General features: G+C 27.6%; 3 protein-coding genes across 4 annotated transcripts in view; 1 reads left to right on the top strand and 2 right to left on the bottom strand.

Annotated features, from left to right (window-relative positions):
• Positions 1–328: 328 nt before the first annotated feature.
• Positions 329–8,340, bottom strand: beta-Man (beta-mannosidase). Its single transcript, XM_017912183.1, has 15 exons — positions 8,110–8,340; positions 7,845–7,960; positions 7,042–7,689; positions 5,429–6,412; positions 4,999–5,311; positions 3,623–3,652; positions 3,414–3,560; positions 3,180–3,328; positions 2,878–3,083; positions 2,550–2,811; positions 1,738–2,464; positions 1,236–1,664; positions 956–1,167; positions 645–866; positions 329–577 (listed from the first exon to the last, which is right to left on the bottom strand). Exons 1-15 carry the CDS (start codon positions 8,195–8,197, stop codon positions 329–331), a joined length of 4,782 nt encoding a protein of 1,593 aa, XP_017767672.1. The 5' UTR covers positions 8,198–8,340.
• A 997-nt stretch (positions 8,341–9,337) lies between these two features.
• On the top strand, positions 9,338–12,951 carry mIF2 (mitochondrial translation initiation factor 2). The gene is made up of 9 exons (XM_017912170.1): positions 9,338–9,705; positions 9,796–9,956; positions 10,145–10,371; positions 10,452–10,722; positions 11,028–11,269; positions 11,310–11,562; positions 11,635–11,799; positions 12,399–12,539; positions 12,715–12,951. Exons 1-9 carry the CDS (start codon positions 9,338–9,340, stop codon positions 12,885–12,887), a joined length of 2,001 nt encoding a protein of 666 aa, XP_017767659.1. The 3' UTR covers positions 12,888–12,951.
• Positions 12,952–13,205: 254 nt separating this feature from the next.
• Positions 13,206–19,096, bottom strand: part of LOC108556241 (UPF0676 protein C1494.01) — a 23,266-nt gene continuing 17,375 nt past the window's right edge. Inside the window, exons 2-6 of one of the 2 annotated variants that reach the window (XM_017912251.1) lie at positions 18,958–19,073; positions 15,041–15,156; positions 14,797–14,941; positions 14,044–14,226; positions 13,206–13,683 (exon numbers count right to left, since the gene is read on the bottom strand). In XM_017912251.1, coding sequence (XP_017767740.1) covers positions 13,330–13,683; positions 14,044–14,226; positions 14,797–14,941; positions 15,041–15,156; positions 18,958–19,073 — 914 coding nt within the window. In that variant the 3' untranslated portion in view covers positions 13,206–13,329. The remainder of the gene's footprint in view (positions 13,684–14,043; positions 14,227–14,796; positions 14,942–15,040; positions 15,157–18,957; positions 19,074–19,096) is intronic. The other variant, XM_017912252.1, reaches the window with a different exon arrangement.

Genomic DNA, 19,096 nt, shown 5'->3' with positions numbered 1-19,096 from the left:
GTGAACATTAATTCTTTGTTACAATAGTATACTAACTTCAGTATTATTCATATTATATTTTGTTATGAAAAGTGTTTAAATGTTTGTAAATAGTAACCAATAAATTCAGTGAAAAGTTATAAAAATTTGTAGATAAATTTATAAGTTAACATTATAAAATGTCCAACTTGATATATTTAATAATCTGTATAATATTAATTATACTTGTTATCCTTATAGGATTTGAAATTTATTTACATCATGAAACATATTTTCCACAAAGAATATGAAATTTTACATTAGCAAAGTAAACAATTATTATTTATTTAAAATTTACTTTGAGGTAACTTTAATACATTTCAGAAAGTGTAGTAATTTTTAAAGCCTTTTTCAATATTTCTGGGGTAATAACTTCACATGTAAAGAAAATAATTGTTTTTTCTTTTTCAAACATATGGAAACCATTTTCTGAGAAACGACCGCAAATATTAGCAGCTTCTAACCATACAAAGAGTGTTATATCATTCGTTGTTAGTTGAAGTTCAATATCTGGATAATTAAAGAATCTTCCAGGTAAATGATAATCATTTATTTTTACCTAAAATAAAATATTTCATGTTAAACAAGAATACATAATGCTTTTGCGAATTCAAGCATAAACTTACAGAAACATTTGCAACTGGTAATGTCATACTTTTCAGACCATTACTTGGATATATATAATTTCTTGGTGCTATTAAAATTCCAGTTTCGTTTTTCAAGGTGAGTGTTGTAATACAATTACTTTGAATAGTAATGTTAAATTGGTTTTCATTAAGTATTGTAGAATTAAAAATCCATGAATGTTTGAGTAAATTATCATAAATTTTAGTTACTGTATTAGCTTCCTGAAAAAAATATTAATTTTATACTTATAATATAAATGCATTTTTTTCTATTTTATATATGTATAATATTAACAGGATTATATATTTACAATAATTATATTAGGATGTATATGTGATTGAATAGGTTCCATGTTATCTAATGTATAAAGATTCACTTCTAAAGTAATATTTTTCATTGGGTATGTTTTATCAGAGACAATATAAATCAAAAGTTCCATATTTTTAATGTAGTATGTAACTATAATAGGTGCAAAGAATTCTACTGCATAATAATGAAGCATTTTCCATCGTCCATTAAAGTCTAAGTAGATAAGATTATTAAATGAAAAATAGATTTAAATATTTTATCCTATTTACAGTAATTATTACCAATAGAAGACCAAGATGGAGCTTGCCAAACATCGTTTAACTGCCAATATAATGCACCCATTGTCATTCCTTCCCCAAATTCATTTAATTCTGACATTGATTGTCTGTAGAACTCTGTTTGTATCTTTACTGAGACAGCTTGATTAATTTGGCTTAAGTATATATAATTTTTGAATCGTTTTAGTTTATTTTGTGTTTCAGGTAATTTGAAATTCTTTGAAATAAGAACTTTTAAATATAGTGTTCCTAATGGTAAATGTTGACGATGTTCAAGGAAGGTACCATCTATATCCAAGTCAGTGACTGTGCTTGCAACTGGCAACATAGTATAAATTGAAGGTAATGATTGAAATCCATATTCAGATGAAAATCTTACACAAGGATATTGTTGCATATCCCATCCATTATCAATGTAGTTATAATAATGAACTGAAATATTATTTTATTAAACCAGGATTCAAACATATTCTGTTTCTATATTAAAATAAAAAATATATTTTACCATCTCCAAATAACTTTAAATATGGATCTTTACCAGTGTAATTATATTTCTCTGTATATAATCCATTGCTAGGACTAGATACCACAAAAGGTCGTGTAGAATCTTGTTGTTCTACTACTTTCTTGATAATGTCTACATAAAGTTTAATGTAATCTGTTCTATATATTTGTTTAGTTCCAGTTCCATACCAATTTCCATATAAAGCTGCTTCATTTTCATTATTTCCAGCCCAGATTACAATACTGGGGTGATTCTTTAATCTTCGTATATTTTGTATTATCTCTTCCTTAACTGATTTAAGAAATTCTTCTGTAGTAGGATACATTCCACATGCAAACATGAAATCCTGCCAAATCATGATTCCATATTCATCAGCCATATTGTAAAATAATTCAGATTCATAAAGACCACCACCCCATACTCTAAGCATATTCATATTTGCTTCTTTAGCAGATATTAATAAATGTTTAATTGTATCTATCTTAGCACTCAGTTCAGGAAAGATACTAGCTGGAATGAAGTTACTGCCTTTTGCAAATATTGGAATATTATTTATCTGAAAATAAAAACTTAATCCTTGTTTTAAAGGCTTTTGTATAAGTTCTACCGTTCTGAAACCGATACGTATTGTTTTCTGCTTGATATCAGTAGAGGTAGCTGCAGTTATAACTAATGAATAAAGAGTTTGATTGCCATAACCATTTGGCCACCACTCATGTACAAGATCCTATATAAAAAAATAATTATATTACTATACATATGTACTACTCAAGTATTGAAATATTTAACCATTATACATATTGTACACATACTATAGGTACATTGAGAATTATAGAACTTTTTATTTGTTTATCATTTATATATGAATTAACATTACTAGAATTATATATAGTTGATTGTTCATTAATATAAAGAATAGATGAAGTAAGACAAGTTTTAAATTGATCATTTTCCTTTAAGCCAGTTTCAAGAAATACTGTAATTACAATATTCCAAAAATTTGCTCCTTTATAGATATCTGTTGTAATATCTGTGATATAAATTTCATTTACAGGAATTATTTCTACACTTTTCCTAAAATATTATTGAATTAATGTACAGTAATAAATAATGTAAATAAATTACAAAAATTGAATATACCATATTCCCATTGATGGAAAAGCTGGACCCCAATCCCAACCAAAACTTGCTTGCATTTTTCTTATATGATTTATATGACATTCTCCATTGTAATTATCTGGATTGCATATTGGAGGAATAATATATTTTGATGCTTGTTCATTATATAAAATTTCAGCAACTTTAACTGGAGAAGAAAGTTGGACCTCTAATGAATTCTCCCCTTTCTAAAAAATAAATGTTATAAAAAATTTGTACAGATAAATATAAATGAATGTTATAAATAAATATTATACATAAACGTATGAAAATAAATTATTTACTTGTATAAATTTTGTCACATCAAATGTATATCTTAAAAACATATTTGATGTTTCTCCAACTTTTTTAGCATTTAAAAAGATTGTAGCAAATGTATCCACGCCATGAAAAATTAATACCACTTTAGGCATATTTAATAGGGTCTCATTCACTACAAGAAAGATATTTTAATCTTTGTTAAAACTTTAGGAACACTTTATCTAAACATATTAATATTTTTATATTAAAATAATTACCATAGAAATTTTTAATATATATAACTGATTGATTACCAACCCATCGGTTGGTTACATCATTTTTTCCAATAAAATTGTCTGGTATGATTTGTGCCTTGTTTAAATCTGTATAAATTCCTCCTGGTATAGTTGCAGAAAATATAATTTCTAAAAATGTAAATTATTAAAAAATGTTACAATATCACAGAATCATTTACAAAAAATCTTACCATGTTTATGTTTATTAGTTGTAATTTTACCTAAATTAGAGAATCATATAATATTATATATTGATATGAATGGTATTATATAAACAAAATAATGTTAACGTATTTAATATAATATATTTAATACCTATCCATGAACCATCTAAGGTTAGGGAGAAGATATTATTAAGTACAACTGCAATAGTTATAAATTGAAAAATATACTTCATAATACTTATTTTAAGATAATCTAACAAATTTTTTTGTACTATAAGAAATTATATTATTTTTTCGTAAATGCTTATGTAACTTCAATGTTTGATATACATTAAATTTCTTATCATATTCGTTTTTAAATATATACTTATAATGAAATAATCTTATTACTGAATTTTGCTTATCATGCAATATTAAGATAAACATTCTTTTTTAATATGAAAGTAATTTTAATACCATTTAATTTTTATAATTTAATATACTGTATATAATTAATTTTAGAGTGAATGAAACAAAACATTTAAATATAATATTTTATTCACACTGGAAATCATTACTTGTATAAAAATACATTTTACTTTATAATATAAATGCTTATAATTGACTTATAAAAATTGATATCATTTGATCAGTACTGTTATACTTTCTTTTCATCAAATGTATTTTGTTAAACCTTTTAATAAGAATTTTGAATTTATTATATTTAAATTTATTGTGCATATTGTACAATTAATTAATCATGTATAAAGATGTAAATAATCATTTTTTAATACAATTCTATTTTAATTTCAATTTTGTTGTTTAATAATGAAATAAATAAAAGTATTTTGACTTAGGCTTTATCTAAAGCAATAAATTTTTTTGTATTAAAGTAATACACACATGTACTTAAATCTTTACAAGCATGGAATGTTACAACAAATGCAAAAGAAACTATATTCTACACTTTCTATAACATGTTTTAATTATATGTTTTAATCTCTTTTCAACAGATAAGAATAATATAATATTATTAAAATCATGATAGGATATCAATTTTTTTATCGATATATAGATTCATATCTACATTTACACATATATGTACATTTACATACATATGTTTTAAAAATAGGAATAGTATTTATTAGCGTTTCCTTTTTCTACTGGGATATATGTGTGTCTTACTGTTTGTGGGAAATTGTCTCCTATAATCTATATGTGAATCAGTTTGTTCACTAATTGGTCGATAACAACGAACAGGTGAATTAGGGACATTATTGATTTCATTGCCTGAATACTCTGAAAAAATATGACATTGTTAATGTATGAATAAATGCATTGTACAATGTTACATAGTATTACATAGAATATTTTATACATAATTTTATTTATATTTTATTAAAAGATAGTATGATAATGATTACCACTTAATGATTTTTCCTTGTGTTGTTTTTGCAAACAATTATTAACATGTTCTTCATAATGTATTCCATTAGTCGTTTTATACTTTGAACAAACACCACATTCAAGAACTTCAGTACTGTTATCACTAATTGGTGATGATTTACTTCCCAATAAATACAAATCATTTTCATATTCATTTTCAGATATATATTGTTCGCATCCAGCAGCATGTGCTTCTATTTTGTCACTTGGAAAAGATTTATTACAGATAGGACAATTTATAAGATTACTTTCTATTATTTCCATATTTTTAGCTACAGAAGTAATATTGTCCTAAAAGAAAAAGAAAAAGAAAAAGAAAAAGAAAAAGGAAAAGGAAAATGAGCCATGAAATATAAACCATTTTGTCTATAGATATTATCAGAAAAAATGTGTATAAAAATTGATTACCTCATACGACCTATTATCTTCTATTGACACCTTACTCTTATTTTGTCTATTTAAATTCTGAAATTGTCCTTTATTTTCTTTGCTGGCTTTTTTATGAAGCTTCATATCTACAATTGTGTTCCATTTTTTACTTTTTTCTTTTCTATACTTCTCTTCCTCTTCTTTTTGTTTTTCTCTTTTTTGTTTTTCATCTGTTTGTTTTTTATGAAACTCTTCTCTTTTTTTTCTTTCATTGGTTTCTCTGTTTTGGACTTCTTCTCTTTCAATTTCAAGTTTTTTTTGCTTCTCTAACTGAATTTTCTCCAAAATCATACATTCATTTTTTATTCTATGTGAAAGACCTGTTATTGGCAATGGTTTAATTTCAGAATGCTCAATTATTGCTTTAACATTACCGTTATCATTATCTTTTTTCAATTCTATGAGAATTTCTTCGTCACTAAGACTATTATTTTTCTCTTTGGATATTAAATTTATGGCACTTTGTTTTTCATTGCTACTATGTGCTAATAGGCTACTGGGGGACATATTAATAATGTGTTCTCCCTTTCTGTTATTATTCCTTTTAATGTTTTGAGATATAACTTTTTTTGGATGTAAATGAATTAATTCAGGTGATAAACACTCTTTGGATTCTTTTTTACATTCCATTTTAAAGTGTTCACTTTCCATATTATTAATGAATTTGCTAACATTATTATGTTTTAAATTTTTATTCTTCTCACTGCATTTAGCATTACATATTGTTTTATTTGACTGTAACTCATTATTTGTGTCTTCATGAGATTGAATTTTCTTTTTTTTAGTAATACTTTCGTCTTCATCACTGCTAGAATGTATTGTATTAGAAAGAGAAAGAATCTTAGTTGATTTACGTTTATTAAGTCGTTCATTAGTAGGTTTATTTGTATATTCCATTTGACTTTGTTCAATCCTAATATTTGTTAATAACTTTTTATCCAAATTATTGTTAGCAACATCCACCTACAGAAATGTTGAAAGTAGGATTAGAATTATAACAATGAAACTATTTTTTTTTTTTACAGAAATATGATTTATTCAAAGATTGTTTGCAGCTTACAGTTTTAATTACTGGTTTTCTTTTATAAACACTTATGTATACACGTGTTTGTATAAATGCAAACTTTACAACTTTTATAAGAAACATTAATCATAATTTTTAATTTTTTATACAGAGCATTATTTGTTTTCAAATTATCTTATTAATGTATATACAAATAAAAAATATGTAAACTTTGTCAGTGAAGTTATCTTTAATGTATTAGTTAAATTTTATCACAACCATTGTACTTGCTAATTATAAGACATAAGGTGAAATATCATATATGCCAGAGATACTATATTAAGCAGTTACACATTTTTTATTGAAAAGAGTCAATAAAAATCTATATTAAAATTTAAATTTATAATATTTTAGGAAGAAACATCAACATCCTAAACACAAATCTATGCATATAATTAATTTTAATATCAATTTTCTATGACACAATGTTACATCATGGTGTAATTAACTTATATATGAAAAAAGAATTATTTTCTTATATCCATTAATGATAGGATTTGTAAGAAATGGATTGGATGGAGGTACCCACCTGAATGGGTGACCCCCATTGGAACTTAGTATCAGTAGTACGGTGCCAACTATGCCATAATTCTGCTGTTTGTTTCAAATAAAAATTTAATGCAGGTAGTAGTTTCTCAAGCGTCTCAGGAGTTTGTGCATCTTTGCATAATCTAAATGGCATGCGATCTTGAACTAGAGGCCGATTTGGCTCTTGCAAAGGCACATCATTTTCACTAACATATGAATCTAGTGGATTAATTTGCCACTGATCTGGTTTTTTATCGCATTCAGGATGTGTGTCCATCTTCATCTCTGTACTATTTATAATATCTGAATCTTGTAAAGAATTTTTTGATTTTAAAGAAATATATCTACTCGTGCTATGAGAATAACTATCTCTCATATTTGAATTGTCTTGTAATCTAATAAACATATCTTCACTATCCAAATTTTTCCCTTTATATACAGAATTTCTGGACTCAATAATGGCAGATGCAAGATCAGAATTGCTACATCCATGAGTTGATATTCTTTCATGTATTGGTGATGCATGATTGGGTCTATATGAATGTACTGACTGAGATGTATCATTATGTTCTTGTATCTCCAGTTCCTGTGTTATATTTGTCTTGAGCATCATTTCTGGGGTACAGACACTAGAAGATTGCATTAATTCCTGAAAATTATAAAGATTATACACACATCAATGTGTGTATATAATTAAAAAAATTACTTTAATATACTCTATAATTTTTATAATCATTTTCAATTGAGAATTATGTAATTATGTTATTTCAAGATAAAAAGATTATTAAATAACAGTGAACAAACCTTTTGTGCAGTTTTTTCATCATTAGCCATATTTGCCATATCCTTAGATTCGTTAATAAACCCTAAAATTTGTTTCATATCCTTGTAAGTATACCATGTCTCATACATTTTCATATCTGGAAATTATGTTAAAACATAACATACAATTAATTGTAAAAATTAATGTAATTAACAAAATAAAATTGCTTAAAAAGAATGATTAATAAAATTATTAACGTTTATCAAATGCAAAAAGATTTATAATATTTGTTAAACATTCAAATACCTAAAAGTTCTCGTTTCATTTCTTCCTCTTCCTCTCTTTCTTTGACTGTTAACAGTTCAGTTTTATCTCGTTCCATACTGTCTGACATATTTATAATGTCGCGTATTTAGATTAAGAAATGTCAACAAAATGTTTTATACGCAGTAAATTGAAATATAAGTTTAAAATATCTACAATATACAATTTCGAATTTTTCCTCATTACTATTTAATTGCTTTAGTAAAAGCCATTTATGAACTGCAAAGATGAAACGATAAATGTTCACGGAAAGTTATATATTGCATCAGGGAAATGATATGAAATTAACTTCAAGATTGTTAATATAAATCCAAAACAATATCGATATCGATAATAAGCAATTTCAGATTATTCAAGTGTAAAGGTTTACTTACATGAATAAATTAGTATAACTTAAGTATTGCTAATCTACTAAATTATTATAAGATGGTAATAGTACATGTCTTACTAATGTTGTAATTTATGAAATTATTAGGATTACATTTTTTTAATTATTTAGTTTAACAGTATAATTTTATAAATACATTTATCAAATATAAATTTTACTTCTAATATAATTATAAATAAAAAATTTTTGAAATATGACATTAAACACAAAATTGAATAACTCTGTGTGAATTGCAATTGTGACCATACTACATATCTAGGAGTATGGCTGCCACCACTATTAAAACATATATTATATTTAGGTATTTTGAATTTTTTAAATTATAAATATTTAAATTTTTCATGTTAGTACTTTTATTACGTAATGTAATAAACATAAAATTGCATGATTTGTTATTGTTTCTTTATCTAGTGTTATATGTAATATTAAATCATAAATATAACCATCTTTTTAATGTAATATTACACTTAAATATAAAGTGCTTAATTTAAAGAATAAAATTTTAAAAAATTTTGTTATAATATACATATATAACATCATCATTATTAATGTACTTGATATATTTAATATCATTAAATATGACTCTAAATTTTAATATAATATTATAGTTTTATGTATATTTTTAATGAACATAATTTACAGTTCATCAAGACAAATAAGACATATTTTACAACGACAAGAAAATTTTAATTATTTTATACATATCTGCAATACATTATTTGTTCATCAGCAATATTATCATATTACCTCATTTTCTTTCAAACAAAGAAGAGAAATAGAACAGGTATAGTTTGAACTTTTATATAATTTATATATATTAAAATGTATGTTCAATATATGTATTCAAATGAAGTTAAAAATTATTTTCAGGATTCTACACAATTGTCAAATAATGAAGTAATAAAAAATCATAAACGTATTAAATACAAAAAAGAATTTATAAAAACACGGTTGCCTGCTTTAAACGTGTGGAAAAATATGACAGTTAAAGAATTAGCAATCTGTACTAATAAAAGTGTTAATGATATTTTTGATGTTATTTATTTGAATACCAATGAAAGGGTATGTAATGAAAATAGCATTATAAAGTCAAAAGTTTTAAGTCAAATAGTCAAATATCTAGGAAAATGTGTTAAATTCATACCAGAAAAAAGTAAAGATGAGAATACAATATATAATGTTACTAGAAGGTAATATACATATGTGTTTAAATTATTAATTCAGAATAACAGTTTGTATTACTTTCATTAAATGTGTTACATAATTAAATTTACATATAGGCCACCAGCAGATGAATCTCAATTAGTGAAACGGCATCCAGTTGTAACAATAATGGGTCATGTTGATCATGGTAAAACTACTTTACTTGATGCATTACGAAATACATCTGTTGCACAATCAGAATTTGGTGGAATTACACAGTGTATTAGTGCTTTTAATGGTTGGTGTTAAATTAATTTTTAAATATTCATTATATATTTGATATATAATCAATGTTTTATTAAAATGTAATTAAAATACAAGTAATAATAAAATATAGTAATAACAAAAAAACTAAGTGATTTAAAGAAAAAAATATTTTGCCATTTTTTATAAAGTATAAGTTACTTATTGATACTTGAATTGTAGTAACTCTGAAGTCTGGAAAACGAATAACATTTTTTGATACACCTGGGCATGCTGCTTTCATTTCTATGCGAAATAGAGGGGTGTGCATAACTGATATTGTAGTACTGGTAGTAGCAGCTAATGATGGAGTTAAGGAACAAACCTTGCAGAGTATAAAAATGGCAAATGATGCTAATGTTCCAATTATTGTAGCCATCAATAAAATTGATAAACCTAACATTGATATTGTAATATTCCAAATATTTAAAAATTTCAAATTAAAGATTAAAATTTAGAAATTTTAGATCTCTAATTAATATTTTTACAGAATGAGACACAGAATGAACTTGAGAAACATGGTATTGTAATTGAAGAACGTGGTGGTGACACACAGTGTGTTAAAATATCTGCTTTAAAGAGGATTAATTTACAAGAATTAATGGAAACTATAGTTATACAAGCCGAATTAATGGATTTGAAAGCAGACCCTGTGGGCTTAATAGAAGCTGTTGTTGTTGAATGTAGTAATGATTATAATCGCGGGAAATTGGTAACGGCTTTAATTCAGCGTGGTACTTTAAGAAAAGGATGTTATTTAGGTAAAAAATGATGATACTAGAAGTCTGCCAATAATTATTTCTTTTTAATATTGTTGACAAGCTGGGTTGTTTTGATTAAAAGAAAGTTTGTTTAATGTAAAGTTTGTTTAATTCTAGGTTTTTAAAAAAATCTACAAAATTTCTGCGTTTCTTTTTTAATTACATATTTTAAAGCCTTTTCCTCTAGAAACTTTAAAAAAGTAACAAAAGATGTATCTTAAAAGACTCAAATTGTTGATTTTCATAACTTTATAAAATTAAATTCGTTAAATTAATTTTGATTGATATTTATTTACTCTAAATAGTCTCTGGGGCGGCAGCGGCAAAAGTGAAAGGTATATATAACGATTCCGGCAGTCCCGTTTTGGAAGCTAGACCATCAGAAGTGGTACAAATCATTGGATGGAAAGAATTACCAATGGCTGGAGATGAAATACTTGAAGTAGAAAGTGATAAAATACTACAAAGAGTTATAAAATTCAGGAAAAAACAGAAAAATGAGATTTTAACTAAGAATGTAATGTATTGTAAAAAACGTATTTTAATTGCATATAAAAGTTACAATCTATATAGTTTTTTAATTACAGAAATATAAAAAGCAGTTAGAAAAAATGAAAGAGATAAATAAACAGCTGGTTGAAGAAAATTCTAAGGATATAACTAAAGATTCTATTCCAGAAATAAATATTATTATAAAAGGTGATACGGCAGGAAGTGTTGGAACATTATTAGATATTTTTAATACATATACGTATGATAGAATATGCAAGTTAAACATCGTTCATTATGATATTGGGCCCGTTACGAATTCGGATATAGAATTAGCGGAAATATTTAATGGTAATATAAAATATCAATATATGTTTTTAATATATTTATTATCGATCACTTTAAATTGGTTTCTTATTCCAGCAATTATTTATGGGTTTAATGTGAATGCAAATAAAAAAATAGAAGAAGAGGCTAGTAAGAAAGGTTTATCTCTTCGTTTTTATAATGTTATATATAAACTTATTGATAATATTAAAGAAGAAATTTTTGAGGTACTACCTCAAGTTGATATTAAGGAGATAACAGGTAATGATATTACAATTATATTATTAATGTATACTAATAATAACATCGTCTAACATAATTTCTTTTCTTGCAATATGCATGTATGATTCTTGTAGAGTTACTAATCGTAAATACGAATCCATAAACAGAAAAACGCTTTAACAATTCTGCTGGACGACTTCTTTTTCAGAAATATCTACAAAATCAAGTACTGTATAACAAATTCGTGCTAGATAAATAACATTTCGTAAAAATATAAAAATAGTATGCAGAAGCTATGTACATTGGTGCTTCTTTGAACTTCAGTGATTAATTATAATCGTTTACGGCTTTAAAATATTATAATTATAGATATTGATGCATTCAGGGTCCTCTCTTCTGCCTTTTCAGATCAGTTAGAACTTTCTAATGTTTCTAGTTTTCATGCAATACTTCGTTTTTGTTAAAAATCGACGATTTATTACAAAAATTCGATTTTTTTTAGAAGTGAAGACCATATAACAATTTTGTTTACAGATTTATGTTCAAGATGAGTAACTCTACAAGAACCACTCAATGCATATTGCAAAAAAGAAAAAAATTTGTTGAACAGTATAATTTATTTTTGTTTTTAAATGTAGGTGAAGCAAAAGTATTACAAGTATTTTCTATAAAGGATAAAAGGATGAAAGTAAACATTGCAGGTTGCCATTGTAATAAAGGTACTCTTTTAAAATCTGGATTGTTTAACATAATAAGAAACAATGAAAATATTTATACAGGTAAATATATTATAGCTGTTATGAATTTAAATAATTTATTTAGTATTAAGTTCCCTTAATAGATTATTATATTTTCTTTCCAATTTTATATTACTTTTTGTTGCATATTAATTTAAGGTAAATATTTTGAATATGTTTAATCAAGAATCGAGAATATTTGCATATTTTATTGTAGGAAAAGTGGTGTCAATGAGACATTTAAAGGAAGAAGTATTATCAGTAAAAGCTGATTTCGAATGTGGTCTTAGATTTGAAGATCCAACGGTAGCATTGCAACCTGGAGATACTATTATTTGCTTCACAGTAAGTAAAGGTAAACAAGAGCTGAAATGGGATCCTGGATTTTAATTTTGATATCGTTATATGTAAAGAAGTATAGAATAATAGATCGTCGATATAAAATAAAAAATACACGTGACAAAATATTAATCTGCCTTTTATTAATGGGAAATTAAATTATTTGTATAAAATGCATTTTTACAAAATGTAAGTACAAATTTCTTTATTATTGCCTTTGTGATGCAACATTGTAGTTCTTACACTTTATTAATGGATTTCTCGTTTTATTTCTAACAAATATGGATGAACCATTTTATCACAATTGGTAATTAATTATTTTGTTCCTTATTGTATTAGTTCCTTTAAAAAAATTTGTAATGTCTTAAACAGGTAAAAATTTATCATGTTATTTTGATATTAAAAATTTAGTCTTTTTCAGCGTAAATTTCAACGGTAGTCGTACTAAAGTATTCTTATCTAGAAATACAGAGATGCAATTGCGTTAACAACGTTAAGAAGCATAAGTTTCTCGAAGACGGCGTTGAATATGCTGATACGCTGTTAAAACGCCACGTTTTTTTTTCTGTAAACGACATGGTGCTGATTCTTGATTAGTTTTTGCAATTTTTGTATCTAATGGCTCAATCGGAATATTAGTATCTGGATGTACAAAAAATGCAATGGAATGACGACCCCGACCACAGAGTTCGGGTACAACCACTCGATGTCTCAATGCTGGTAATTGATTGTTTGTCCAGTTCGCTAATATGTCACCAGTGTTCACTAAAATAGCACCTGGAAGATGGCCTACTCTACCCCATCGTTCTCCATATGGTGTTTGTATCTCTAGACCACCTTCGCAATCCTAAAAATAGACAAAATATTAATTGTGTTACAATTTACATCTTGTTGAGTTAATAAACCAAAACTGAATTTAAAGGTAATTTGAATTTTAATATAATTAAAAATTAAAAAACTTGTATTCAATTAAAATTTAAATTACATTTCTAAAAATATAACTTCCTATTCGTGTCTTTTAATTATAATACTTATTGTTTTATTTAATATATATTATCTTCTTTACTGAATTGAATATTAGTTATAATTTTATTTAGATATAAATAATATATATACCATTTTAAACAAAATATAATTTACATTAAACGAAAGTTATTAATTAAATACACTCTATGTATTTTTTATCGAATTTTATAAAACTGTTCACCTGTGCCAATAATGTAAAAGTTCCATAATCACAATGAGCGCCACAACGAGCCAATCCTGGTGCTGGTGCACCAAGAGGAGGATAGTAAAGAAGACGAAGGGTTGACTCGTTACCAGGTCCCAGCATACGTGAATGCTTCGAGAGCAGGAAATCGGGGGATTGCTCTAGGCCCACGGCCAGAGCCTACAAGGCATAGATCACATAAATTGGCCCCTATTTTTATTTTATAGTACCTAATGATGGCTGTAAAGCAACCGAAGAAACCAATCACGTTAGTTTATTTGCCGAACAGATTGGTTTGTAGGGTTACTCACAGTTAAAGCAATTCTCACTTTTGTCAAACGATCTGTGTCCTTAAAGGCTTCCAAATCGTTATAAACAAACATCAATGAAAAAAGGAAAAAAATATTTAAAATTTTTTTAAATATTCATGCAACGACGTATAGTTTAATTTATAAGAGATTATAGACGTATTGTCGTTTAATAGATTTTTGCATAAAAAAATGACAATTAGAATTCAAAAATTTTCCGTCAAATTTAAATAGTTTAACGTAAAAGCCTGATTTTCTTTTTAAACGAATGCATGAAATATCCAATTATTTTATTATTATTTTGTATTAAATTTAATAGAGATTGATAATATAGAATGTTGGATCTTGCACCAACTTTCATAAATTGTTTTAGGTTAACAAATAATTAAAATGATTAATTAATTTTATATGCTAATAGGCAACAAAAAAAACAAGTCATTACGGTTAAAAGCATAGCAGATAGTTGTTTAAAATCGCGCGCAAGTTCATCGACTGCCGATCTGAAACCAGGCACTTCTTCATCTGGAAGAGTTCCTGCGCATCCAGTCACATTGAAAACATGACGAACTTCTTTCTCGTCAGTATATCTGTACAAACAAGAAAAAGAAAAAGGTATTAATAATTCTAATTATTTCTTAATCCTGATTCTAGCTTGTTCGGTACTACTATAGTCATGAAATTCATACTTTGAGGGTCCTGGTTTCACGTATCCATAATTGTCTGACGGAGTGCGTTGATATTTGTTACGTACTTCTTCTGGAAGTTCGCAGAATGCATCGAAAGCTCTGTAAGCGGCCTTCATCTACAAATGAAGATGAACGATAAATAATATATCTTTACTACGATATTATAATCATACAAACCTAAAGGCTGCAACATTATAAGTTTCTTAAAGATGTTTAAAGTTTAAAAAATATTTTGATTATATTTCGTCGGAAAGGTTATGCAATTATCTAAGAATGTTTTAAACAGTCAGTGATCTGAATTTAGAAATACTTTAGTGCTACTCTTTTTTAATTGAATCAAGCATTACGTAATTACGTTTTTGCTTGGTTTAGAAACCTTGCCAAGTAACATCCCCGAGAGATATCGCTAAAGCTGATGGCACCGAATTTGTCATCATAGTGATGTATATTATTTCCGTTATCATAAATTTGTAATTACGTAAAAATCGACTCGTCGATTGTCCATACTTAATAGCGAGGACGATGGAAAAAGATATCGAAATGTTAGTATTTGATTATTGCGAATTTTAATCGATATAGGGAATTCTAGGGATAAAAAGTGCAGTGTGAAACGATAAACGTAGTGAAATATAACATATTGATACTAGTAATATTGCGCAATGGCTCTTCTAACAGATATTTTACAACGAGCCACTTTACAAAAATGTATCATTTGATTTATTCAAATAAAATAAGATTTCATACTACAGTGATACTTTGAAATTTCGTGGTGTCTCCTATGATAAAACATATTTTAATCGAGAAAAAAATCGATCGCCGCATTTAAATAATTAAATAATAATTATATATAATAATTATTATTTTATTATGCCAGAAAAATATTTCGTTTAATGTTAATGATAACGCGAATGAGCAACTAGATTAAATTTGTTTAAATGGGGCACAAAAAATGTTTTCATTATTTTACTATGCTACTTTACCATATGAAAATTGTTGTATGTAATTAGTACCGCTAATCGTCACAATTCTTCAGTCGATCGAACGCGTTGTTTACCACGAGAGCAAACAGAATAGAACAAATCTGGTGGCCGACAAACAAACGATTTTACACGGTAAACGCGTTGCAACTATGTAGTCGAATCAACGCAACAGTTACGTGAATTAACAGTAGTTTGGGTTGAGCAATTGCTCGACGAATTTCAAGGCATCGTTCGGATGCTTTATTTGACACGTACACTCCCCCCTTCATTCCTCCCTTCTTCCCTTCCGATTAATTCTTAATTCAATTTCAGCTAAGGTACTTAAAACCGACAGTTCGTTCGAACCAATTGAATCGAGTGCGCGGTTGACAACGAAATATCGTGACGCCGTGGCAAACTGTAGGACCGTTAAAAGCAGCATAGAAAAAAAGAGGGGGGGTAAAGAGTAAAAGGTAATAGATGGTACTGTGAAGCTTGTGAAATACAGAATACGCGCTGGCTTCCTAACTATTATTGGTGATGTAATATTTTCTTTATACAATGTTTGATAAAAAATTACAAAAGTACGACCAATAATTCCTAATCTTATAAATGAAGTTGTCCGGTTAGTTAATTTTCTCTGAGGCTTTGAAAAACTATTAAAGTCTGATAATTTTACTTTTAACGTAGTAGTTGAGTAAATTGTTTTTGGTTAGAAATGGACATTTTGAGGCTAAGTTTTCATGGAAACTAATGAATTAGGAAAATGTTTATAAAATATCTTGGAAGAGAAAGCAACGAGTAAGTTTTAAAATCGTAATTAACAGTAGTATAGAATAGCGTAGACGTTATTTTTTTTTTTGTAAGAATTATTTTTTCATCTTCTTTCAATTATGCGATCTAGCGAATTATCTTTTTGGAATTAAGATACCTTGCTAAATGTAACAGTTTTGTAACAATTAAGGGACGTTGGTCTTTCTTTAAATGCATTACAGATATATTAATAATAAAATTTCTAGAGTACTTGTAATTTATAAATGTTAAACCGCCTGGATAAAATCCGTTAATCATACCAAAAGAATCTGTTTACCCTTTATGGAAGAAACCAACGATAAGATGCAATACAGGTGTCGAACATTCTTGCATTGGACTTATTTCAATACTAATTATCCAATTCCTTCAAACTCAAAACTACAACATATCTCATTTGATATATAACATTTAATCTAGAAGAAAAGGTAAAGCCGCTAACGTTAAAAATCTCAAGTCCTTCCATTTTAACGTTCAAATATTCGAATTAAAAGTTTTAAATTTTCAAATTTCAGTTACAGCCAAGTATTTCATCTACCATAACGATGTCAGAACTCGAGTTCCAAACTGCACATATATACCGGACATTCATTCTCATTTACCGGTCACCGGGAAAGGAATACGCGTGTGTGTCAAATGAATTAACGCATTGTACACGCGGACGTAGTGTAAAGATAAACGATTAATACACAAACGTATTTATAGTAGATTGTGCACGTCATAACCCTGCCGGGAATTATCTTGCGAAAATGTAACGGACCGGCCACGATAACGTTCTCCTGCTTGATAGCAGGTCTCGGCAACTTCTGCAAGGTCATCTCGCAAAATCCACTTACATATTGCCTTATCATCGCGGACCCTTGAAAATTCGTCACCAAATACCGTCATAATGAGGACATTAAGAAATCTTTGTTAATTACAATCTCGCAAACGATCGACTATTTTGTTTTTTAATTTTATCTTTTCTTTCCTTTTCTATTCTTTTTCATTTTTCTTTTTTCTCTCTCTCTTTTTTTTGTAACAGATTCACGAACGATACCCGCTTTTCCTTCAACGTGGTCTTCGTTGTACTTCGCCTTGACTCCTTTAATTCTGGTTCCACGCGAGGCAGTAATTTTGTAAGTCAACCGAGGACGCGAGTTTCGTTACAAGGTAAGGCCTCATCGTGCGTGTAATACGATCGAATGCATGGCCATCAAAACTATTTCTCCCTATTCAAAGAGCTTGCCTTTATCGTTAGATACATATATTTTTGAAATACATATACCATTCGGTGCATTTAATGCAAAGTTACATTCCCCCGTTATATTCTCCTTTTTTTTCAGTGATATCCAATGAAGGAATTGGAATGTTCCAATTAGCAGGATGAATTGAAATTTAAACTGCATGAAATGTGTCAAGTTGAATGAAGTATTTGAAATTCAAATTGAATTCGTATTAATGAACCGAGACGAGTGGTTGAGTAACCGAGTGAAGCCAAGTTTATTTTACAGCGGTTGATATCTGAGCAGGGTAGGACTGTAGTTATCGAACCGAGTCAAGTACCCGAAATTCGAGTCAGGGCACTCCTTTTACTAAAGCGAGTCAAGTACTTGAAACGTGAGTCGAGTAAACGCTCGGAACTTGATTACTCGTGTAACATTTTGTGATAGTAAGTAACTTGATTACCTGAATACTCATTCGACAGATTTATTCCAGGTTCAATTATAATTAAATATCGGCACGAACAATTCAAGCAAATAATTTGGTTTTTAAAATAACATTTCAGGCCAACTGGAAGACAGAGTCAAGATACATTATCTAATAAATTATCAACATAAAACGACGCGTGAAAGATCCTATACGAAGAGCTTGAAAAAATAATCGACAATCCAAACTTGTGGGTAATATTAAATATTTAAATATATATTCGGTTCAGTGAAGTTGAAGCTTCCAAGGAACGTTCGATAGAAACATTCAGGATTATTTTGAGTCTCGTTTCTTCCAGTACTTTAATCGCTTTACTTTTTTTTCTTTTTCTCTTATTCTTTTTACTTCTTTCCCCAATAACTGACGCGTATAATTAAGCAAGATCCCAGATACGTATAACGTCAGAGTGGCTCTTTGATCCGGCAATTATGTGGAACGAGTATCGATGGAAATGCGTACCTTGCATTCCGGAATGCCGTGGTTGACGAGCAAGGCCAGTCCTTTCTCGGACAGCGCCCTTAGCAGCTTTGAAGCGACTTGCTTCACGACACCCTTCTGAGGACATCTCTCAGTGCCTGAAAGAAGAAAACGGAAAGAG

Source organism: Eufriesea mexicana, unplaced genomic scaffold (genome assembly GCF_001483705.2).
Source record: "Eufriesea mexicana isolate 0111107269 unplaced genomic scaffold, ASM148370v2 scaffold354, whole genome shotgun sequence".
Taxonomy (NCBI): domain Eukaryota; kingdom Metazoa; phylum Arthropoda; class Insecta; order Hymenoptera; family Apidae; genus Eufriesea; species Eufriesea mexicana.
The sequence above is the reverse complement of the archived record's forward strand: the minus strand, read 5'-3'. Positions and strand labels throughout refer to the sequence as shown.

What these genes read in the sequence shown, in the direction of transcription:
- beta-Man (XM_017912183.1), bottom strand. Translation starts at nt 8,197, where the DNA reads ATGTCAGACAGTATGGAACGAGATAAAACTGAACTGTTAACAGTCAAA. An exon ending in ATATATTAAAAATTTCTATG is followed by an intron (nt 3,329 to 3,413) that starts GTAATTATTTTA and finishes TCTTTCTTGTAG; the next exon opens with TGAATGAGACCCTATTAAAT. An exon ending in TACCAGTTGCAAATGTTTCT is followed by an intron (nt 578 to 644) that starts GTAAGTTTATGC and finishes ATTTTATTTTAG; the next exon opens with GTAAAAATAAATGATTATCA.
- mIF2 (XM_017912170.1), top strand. Translation starts at nt 9,338, where the DNA reads ATGTATGTTCAATATATGTATTCAAATGAAGTTAAAAATTATTTTCAG. An exon ending in AAGAAAAGGATGTTATTTAG is followed by an intron (nt 10,723 to 11,027) that starts GTAAAAAATGAT and finishes TACTCTAAATAG; the next exon opens with TCTCTGGGGCGGCAGCGGCA. An exon ending in ATTAGCGGAAATATTTAATG is followed by an intron (nt 11,563 to 11,634) that starts GTAATATAAAAT and finishes TTCTTATTCCAG; the next exon opens with CAATTATTTATGGGTTTAAT.